The sequence below is a fragment of the Chaetura pelagica genome, unplaced genomic scaffold (genome assembly GCF_000747805.2).
Source record: "Chaetura pelagica isolate M959 unplaced genomic scaffold, ChaPel_1.0 scaffold109, whole genome shotgun sequence".
Classification (NCBI taxonomy): Eukaryota; Metazoa; Chordata; class Aves; order Apodiformes; family Apodidae; genus Chaetura; species Chaetura pelagica.
In genome coordinates this window covers 6,589,979-6,599,026 of record NW_009970725.1, presented here as the reverse complement: position 1 = coordinate 6,599,026, position 9,048 = coordinate 6,589,979, and the positions used below count along the sequence as shown (strand labels likewise).

The 9,048-nt window shown below is 38.8% G+C and overlaps 1 protein-coding gene across 1 annotated transcript in view; it reads right to left on the bottom strand.

Moving 5' to 3' along the window:
• The window catches only part of CDH2 (cadherin 2, type 1, N-cadherin (neuronal)), a 106,733-nt gene that overhangs the window by 97,120 nt on the left and 565 nt on the right, over nt 1-9,048 (bottom strand). The window contains exon 2 of the mRNA XM_010006901.1: nt 7,685-7,796. Within this exon, the coding sequence (XP_010005203.1) occupies nt 7,685-7,796 (112 nt within the window). The remainder of the gene's footprint in view (nt 1-7,684; nt 7,797-9,048) is intronic.

Genomic DNA, 9,048 nt, shown 5'->3' with positions numbered 1-9,048 from the left:
TCAGCAGGGCTGATTCTGATGCCTAGGATACACCCGGAAAGTTTGAATGTGAAGTCTTCTAAAAGTTATCATTACAAGATGTAAAAATGCCCACAAGTTGAATGTCACAATGAAACCAAAAGCAATGAATCTGCCTCATTGCGTTCAACCAAAATCAGAACAGTTCAAACTGTACTTGGATTTGCAGATTGACATCCAAGTCTTCAACACAGTAGTATTTGATGTAATGTAACCATTAAGTGCTTAAATACTACTGGCATTTGTCTGTATTTAGTATGGTAATACGTTCCGTAATAAAAGGCATTTTCCTCTATTATCAGTTCAATAGGATTCTCTAATAAATTTGTCTTCTGGGTTGTTAGAAAGATGACAAGTCCACAAAAATGTATTGTAGTCTTAAGCAAGAATTTGAATAATGTCTCATGTTATACTAACACAGATAGTGTCACCTGAGTTGTTGCTCCATGTATTCCATGTACTGATCTACCCACATAAAGACAGGGTTTTTTTAATATAGCTGTTGCAAGAACACCAACTTTCCTTCTACCACTAAATAAATCTCTCATTCTCAAGGGCATCTTTGTCTGCTCGGGAGTCTTTCTGCATAGCTTCGTAACCATCATTCCTCCCAGCCGCTCCTACAGCATGGGTCAGCCATGGAGAAGGCTCTAAGTATAGCAACTCCAGTAGAAATTATATCCTCTTGGGAATCAAGGCCAGATGGCATAGTTTAAAACTGAGGTAAGGCTGCACTAAATGGTGTTAGAAACAGTATAAAGCTAGACCTGGCTTCAGAGGCAGAAGCAAACATCACCTTTGCCACTCCCCGCTGAGCCATGCCCACGGTTTACTGAGGCAGCTGACAACTCAGCCCTCGTAATTCGTATTTATGCACACAAAAAGGACATCACATTTGAGATCTTCACAAGCAACCAGCTGAATACAGAAAAAGGGAAAAGTCCTAATTAATTCAGTACATTCCAAGTAAATGCACCATAAACAGAAATTACTATCAGAGCTGGACTAATTAAGTAATTTCCACATCCCAGAACATGGCAACAATTCAGGATTTCTGTAATTTTTTTATAAGTGTATTTTTCTCTTTATAAAGATGCAGTTCTTAAGATTCTACCCTGTAAATAGCAGTATTCCTTTCACAGGGAACAAGAGTAAGCTAAGTTTCTTCTCTGAAAAAAGTGAAGAAAATAGTGCATTTAGGATTTTTTTATTTCCACCTCGAATCCAAATACTCTATAAAACATTTTGTTTAGCATATGTTTACAGGTTTCTTTTAGAATGACTTCTTATCTAGAACTCAAGTCATTATTTCCTTGATACTGTATATACAAATTGATCCAAATACTACAATTCTAGACCAGCTTTAGGGTCCACTGAGGGATAATGGAGTTACATTTCTGAAATGTTTGTCCTTTGCATACACCTGAAACATCCCTGGATTTTACTATTTGCATTTATTCTCTGTTTGTATATATGTCATGTTCTACATGCAGGCCTGCAGTAAAATAACCTTATTCAGTCACTTAGAATTAAAGACCAAAATCAGGTATCACATACAAATCAGAGTCACCATTAATATAGACATTTTACCACTGTTCAATATGGGAAACATATGTTATTTATACACTAGGATATATTCTGCGTTTAACTGAGGAGTGGGGAAAAGGAAGTAAGGAAACTACATCTCAAGAAAAGCTGTCTCTTGCTTCAGCAAAAGAAAGCTCTGATTTTTCAGGAGACAAGAATCTGAGAATACATTAAGAACATGGTGCATGAATAGACAACAGGCATCATAAAACAGGCACTGTGCTAGCGTAGTTAAAGCAAACAGAAGAAGCTCTACCAATCCAGCATAGTAAGCTCAACACTGACACAGGAGAATTTAGGATGCTGTGGGATACGGAAAGAGGACAAACAGGAAAGCTGTTTGAGAAAGTAAGAGGAAAAGGATTAAAAAGGCAAGAGACTGAGAACTGTGACAAAATAAAGCAACAAGGCATCACTAAGTAATAGCATTAACATTTACTCTGCTTCGCATGTGAGAGGGGAAAATTAAACCTACTAAATATTAAGCAGGACTGGGGGGGAGCGGGGAAGAAATAAATAAATAGATACATTCCCAGTATAAGCTTCTGGACAACAACAAAAAGTCTCACTCCCACTAAGGCTTAGAAGAATAGCGAGAATAGTATCCTGGGTTTAGTTGTTTGGGTTGTGGAGTTTGGGGTTTTGTTTTTTGAGTTGTGTTTTTTTGGGTTTTCTGGGTTTTTTAGGGATTTTTTTTTTTATATGGGGGGGGGGGTGTTTCTTTTGGGGGGATGGAGGGGGAAAAGGGTACAGGAAGAGAATTTCTAACAACAATACATTTGGGAAGAACTGAAACATTTCTTGCCCAGCTTGCCAGCAGCTCATAGAGAGACCCCATCCTGACAATCTTTGGCTCTCTGCCTGGAAGGAGCTTGTCAACTTGTCTTTTTGCTTAAGGCAAAGAGACTTCAAACAAAGTAGTTACCATTTTCATTTTTTCATAGGGGAAAAAAAAATAAGTCCAATTTTTGTGTGTGTGTGGGAAGACTAATTTTCCTCATGGAAAATATGATACCACTAAAAATACCTTCCCTAGCTCTACTGTTCACTTGCACTAGATTATCAAAGCCACTGGTGCATGCTGCTATAGTAAGAACATAATTGTACAAAAGTTGTTTATAGAAAGGAGTAAGACATAAGATTTAGACGATATGCTGCTGACTCCAGTTCTATCATGATGATATTTTTTAAAGGAATTTTACTTCTAGCTGATGATCGGCATTTTTATACATTGAATGATAAAATAACACCAGCAGCAGAAAAACCCAAGTGGTTTCACCTGGGACAGACAGCACTAATATAACTTCCATCATAAAGAATTGTCGGTTGCTTTCTAATGCCAGGCAACTCCTGAGCATCACATTCCCAGCAACACGTTCCTGGATTGTTTCAGAACAACTAGTATTTTCAATGATGAATTACAAAGTAAGTCAGCAGGGACACCAAATTCAAGTCCTGTCACCCAGTCCGAAAGCACCAAACCAAGTATTATTTTCTAAGCAATTCACTGCTAGAAGAGAAAAGGCAGCAGGACACCACAGCTCTGTTTAAGTATACAAGATCTTTCAGTGAAAGCCTAAGGAGTAGGAGTGTGAGTTTTACCCCAGATAAACTGGCTAACCCCATTCATGTTATGGTTTCATGAGCATTTGGTACCAGGCACGAAGGGGAGGGAAGGCATAAACATGCCTCTTTTGGCAAAGCTCTCCGCTAGCTCCAGCTTAAATGGCTCATGAAGCTGCCTTGTTACTCATCCATAATCACTGCTTATCTCTCTGATCAACCCCAAAACATATTTTTTTTCTTTATCATTGTGCAAACTGAAGAGCTTAGAAATATTTTATAGCTACACAACACTCAAAGGATACATTTATCAATCTTGTCTAGACAATGAATTTTTTTAGCACAAAACTAAGAGCACATATTTAGTAACAGGACAGGCAATATTAAAAGTCTTCTAAAGACAAAACATTAAAACAAATCATCAGAGTAAGAATCTCTAACTTTAAAATATCAGTCTGCAAATAACTATTCAAGTAACCCTCCTAGGTGAATTATTTTAGCAGAAATGCATTATTTGTATCTTAGTATTTGCAGGACATAGAACAAGGATTAGATCAACAGTCTGAACTTACATATTGAACTGCCACAAGTACTTTTCCTGGATAAACTACAAAACCCACACAAGAAAGGGCATTTAATGTATTAAATGTAACTTCCTCTTTAACTTAACCTCTTCTTCACCAAATACTACCTCTTATCTTATTTACAGACACAATTCAGAAGTGCCATGCCGGTAAATTTGTTACATACCTACTTCTACTAGGTGACGGATGGTGAGTTGTTGTTTGCGTATTTCTTTTCTTTTTCTGAATGTTGAAACATTTAGCCCTAAAATACTTTGAAGTACGTTAAATTCTAAAGCATACAGAGGCCCAAAATAAACCACAGTTTCATCAGTAAAATACTTTTAAAGGTGAAGGTTTTTTATATTTTTTTTCAGAGATTGTTACTTTATTTTTTCCTTCATTTACAGAAATTAAGGTACTTGAAGTTCTGAGCTCACCCAGTTCCTTGGTAAAACTCATCATAATTTCCCTGAAGTGACTGATACCAAGTGGAACAACATGTAACACATTACAGATTTACTCAAAATTAGACCTGTGGTACTTAGCCTACATGCATCTAATGACCTGAGCATATTGTATCTTGACCTCAGACTTGCCAGACTTTGTGCAAGACAAAATATAAGACATAATCTTTGAAGAGTCTCCACGGCTGTAACAGGTGAAGTCTGTACTGGAGAACATGGGAGCATGGACGTCACTGACACTATGCCAGAAGAAGGCAACAGGACATAGCCTTTACTGCAGCCTACCTCCTACACAACTCAGTCATGACCTACTAAGGTGTAGCTTCCAACTTCTGCTGTGCTTTCCCAACTAACTGCATCTCTTGTCTGCAGAGGAGTCCTTCTTCCCCTCATCCTGAATCCAGGGGCAGTTATCTTTCTCTTTCCTTCCCTCTACCCACATTAACAAATATGAGGTTTTTTCCCTTTTCCTATTTATGTTATTTCAAATGTTACTGCTCCACCAGTTTTTCACATATTGTGGCAACTAAACATATAGTGGCATCTCAGGCCCCCAACCAGAGGGTATATTAGTAGGCTGACTTACTATCCTAGCCATATGAAAAGACAGAGCCATTATCAGTTAAAGATTTGTCTTATTTTAGTGTAATAGCAACAAGTACAACCCTCCCCCCAAAACAAGCACCACCGGAATACAGAAATACAAAGAGAAACCTCGTCAGAAAACAGAGTATCCTGCAATACATGGTGGAACTCCACCTCATACTCCAAGGTAAATATTTATTATGCTAATACTTTAAAACCAGATATCCTACGTTAACTGAAGGGCACAGATGAAAAAGTCATGTGGCGAGTCTAACTTTCTTGACATTTTGGGAAGAAGGAAACCGAAGACTCGAGAGAGGCTTGTATCCCACTATGCAAGATAAAAGCAAGTGAACAAGACAGATATTAAAATACTGAAATGGTCATGAAAACGACTATCTTGAAGAAGTAACTTGTCAAGGAAGAATCAAGTCAGGCTCAAATCATTCTGTAGCTGGCTGAGAGGACCATGAAGCCTCTGTGCTTGTCATATCAATTCACTAAATCAAGGAAAATGAAAGCTTTCACTTCTAAATCATATAGAAAACCTATAGTTGCCTCACTTCTGGATTCATACTAGTATAAGCATGCTCTTAGACAGGGGAAGCAACCAAGATCAGAATCAGGCCCATGGCTATCCCTAAGAAACAAATGTCATGCAACTATATTTAATTTGCATCATCATCTGAATCTGGATGGTTTAATAACCAGAAAAAAGGCTTTTGACAATAATAGTATTTCAGAATGACAGTGTAATTAAATTTAAGTCAAAGCTATGCAATGACAGACCGTATGTTTATGTGTAACCAGCAAATTATATGCTTTTAAGCATGTCAGAATTTTCAAAAGAATTAACCATTGCAGTAATTCAAGTGAAGAAACAGTAGTAAGAAACATACTCCTCCAGGCTATTTTTCAACCAGCTGATACGATGTGATACATACTGCACGCCTCATACAGTTTTTCCAGTTCTTACCTCCCTAAAATGTTATGCGTTTTAATACCATTCAAGGACAAGCCAAAAGTCATGCTTCACTCACTTCGGAGAAGCAAGGGAAGGCATTGTGTCAATGCAATGACTAATGAGGAAGGAAGCCAGTCTGCCATCCTATGTTACTAGTTCAGACTCAGTTAAGGCCAGTCAGTCATTATCACCAGATTTGTATGAGCAAGCAGTCCACTGTAGGTCTCAGCTGACGGAGAGAAAAAAAAAGGCGGATAAATTGCAGAACGTGTCTCATTTCCATGAAGAGTGAAGAGATCTTCCTCAAGGCAGGGCAGATCTCAGAACTTGTGTGATCTCCATTTTAAGATTAACTGATAGCATGGTAAATGAAACCACCAAATGTTTGTTACTGGTTAAAGGTAGCACCTTGAGAAAGCAGTTGGTCCACTGTACTCCCTGTTTCCGCCCATCTCTCTGGGTTTGTGCATCACCTACTGAAGGGGCTCTCAGTGCCGATGGCTATTGCAGGAGACTACATTAGAGTAATCTATTAACTCCCATTTGGTGGGAAAGAGAGAAAAAATCTTTCCTCTTTATTATTTTCTCAATGGGCAGAACATTTACCTTAATATCTGAATTTATAAGCCATCCTTTAATAAAAGGAAAGTCTGTGGTGGTAGAATATACTTCCTTGAAACTGAACAGAAAAAGCTTTAATAACTCAAGTTTAAATACACTAAAGCTAATCAATTCATCCTGCTACTCAGGTTTCCATTATGCTTCCAAAAAAGCACAAAACAGGTCTGTAAAAATATAATTAAGGAGAGAGACTAATATATACAGCATGTACAATCAAGACTGCAGCTTTTACTTCATTTGTTTCGCAGACTCATTAGAATTTTTTTCATTTAAATGTCTTGATTTGTGTAACCATATTTACATGTGAAAAACAAATTAAATTAGTTCTTATTTAACATGTATTTGAAACCATCTAAAACTGATGTTCTAAGTCCGTTCCACAATGTCCAATGAGATGGGAAAAAAAATGTATTATGTTAGTAGTTTAGAAAAATTAATAAGCAGCTTAAAAAATGTTCTATATTCACAAACTTGCATACTGAAACTAAGCTGGTTGGCAAATCCAGGAAAGATTCAGAACATGTGCCTCTGAGTCCTACAGATGATGAAAAATAGGGACACAAGAAGAGCAGCAAACCAAATTCCCAACCTGGATGACCTGCAAGCAGATGTATTGACTGCAGCACATCCCTGGCAGAGGAAAGGGCTGGCACTTGCTGAGCAGGTCACCCTTGGCCCAGGCACCGTGCCATTCAGGCGCAGGTAGGTGCCAGGGTGAGAGCAGTGCACCGTCCATGAGATGGCACCAGCACTGTCCTGGCACAGCTCCTCACAGAGCCCCCAGTCCTGTGGTCACTAAGGGCTCATGAGCAACTGTGCTCTCCTCTATCTTGCTTTCCATAGGGTTTCCTCCTCAGTGAAAAAGTAGTAAGAGCTTTAGTAAACTACCTTTGCATTCATGTGAGCACTAGGACTGGGTGTAAGTGCAGTACTTCTAAGGTAGATGAGAAACAGAAGGGAAATGTTCTTTACCTCCTCATCATCCATACATGGGCTCTTAGTATAGACCAGTAGCATATGTATCATCAGTAGCAATAAGAAAAGTCAGTGAGAACGGTGTGCTGAGAAAGAGAATTAGTGGGTAATCATGGAAAGGTTCATAACGCTCAGTATCCTCAAGTTATAGTCAGAGGTGCATGTGCTATCACTAATGCCAACAGATTTTTCAAGTCCTCTGACAGTAATCAAAAACCAAAGCGCAGCTGACATTCTTTCCTGCAAGAGTTTGTGCCGTATTTGAGGATGAAAATGCTCCATATTGATTTAAGTTTACAACTACAGGAACAAAATAATCAAAATGTCCTTTCTAACCATACCGTTGAGAAGAGGCTGTCCTCCATGTAGACTCCTTGACACCACTGCACTGTGAACATCTTCAGGAAATCCAGTCTTGCATGACGTATCTTCACAGGTTGCCTTTATCGGTGCCTGAAATGCAAGACAAAATTTATGTAATACTCACAACCCTCATTCACCAGAGAAACATTCCAGTTGGCACATACTCCATTTTGCTGCTGTCTTGTACAAGCAGCGTCTTTGTTTCTGAATGACTGCAATTAGGACCACGAGGGCAAAGGGTTAATCTTTCTGATAACTGGAACGGAAGGAACAAATCCCACTTGTCTGGTAAGATCTAAATAATACACAATCTTGATTCTTCTGACAACTGAACATTTCCACTAAACCAGTCATCGAGACTGAAGCGGAATCATAGGGGGAACAAAAACATTCCTTCCTCTGGAAATAAATGCTGCACAAAACCCATTGGCAACTTTTTCAGACAGATTACTTGAGAGGAACAACTTCAACTGCTGACTTACAATGCTTTATTTAGAGTATTTCTACGTGAGGCTGCATCAGGACAAGTAAACTAACATAAAACACTACCTTTGCAGTAACTTAGCAGAACTTATATTTGTGTTAGCATTCAAATAGATACCATATAAAGCCAATGTTTCCAATGCAATCTCCTTCTTTTTCAAAGCGACATTAAGTTAAAAGGAGAGTAGCTCATTATTAAATTTGCACAAAAAGGGAGGTGCCAACCCACTGCCACTGTTTGTTCTCTTACGCTCTTAAGATTTCATAAATGCCTTTTTATTAAGAAGCATGATACAGCATTTGGAAACTTGTTTGTTCTGTGGTGTTCCACAGAACCAGATACTTCTGATCTCTAAGCTCATTTCCAGTACAGTTTGTTGCCTAGTTGAAAAAAACCCATCTGATTCTCCGTGGCAAAGGACTGAGATTATTTTCAGCAGATTGTTTTTGTCTCATTTTAGTGCTGCACAAGACAACAGCCCACCTTACATGTGGCTGAGTGACCATACATGGCAAAACCCTTTTCACACTGCACAAGGCAGAGGGACCAGCTCCCACGCCAGCCTGGGCTGAGACACATCTGAGAAATCGCAAGAGCCCTCGCACAGTCTCAAACACGCCTACGCGCCAAGTAAAGGCCTATCCATGTGTATACCCAGATGTAGTATATGGTCGTTGACAGCAAGAGCAACTGTGCTGCTATATCGTATCTAAATCTGATCAAGACTTAAATTAGGTATTCCTTTTTACATTCCCAGATGGGCTTCCATCAAGGAGACCTACTCAAGGCCATGTGAGCACGTCTGCATACACTTGGCAAAGCAAGCACCACAGGAAAAAGAAAAAAGGGATGGAGAAA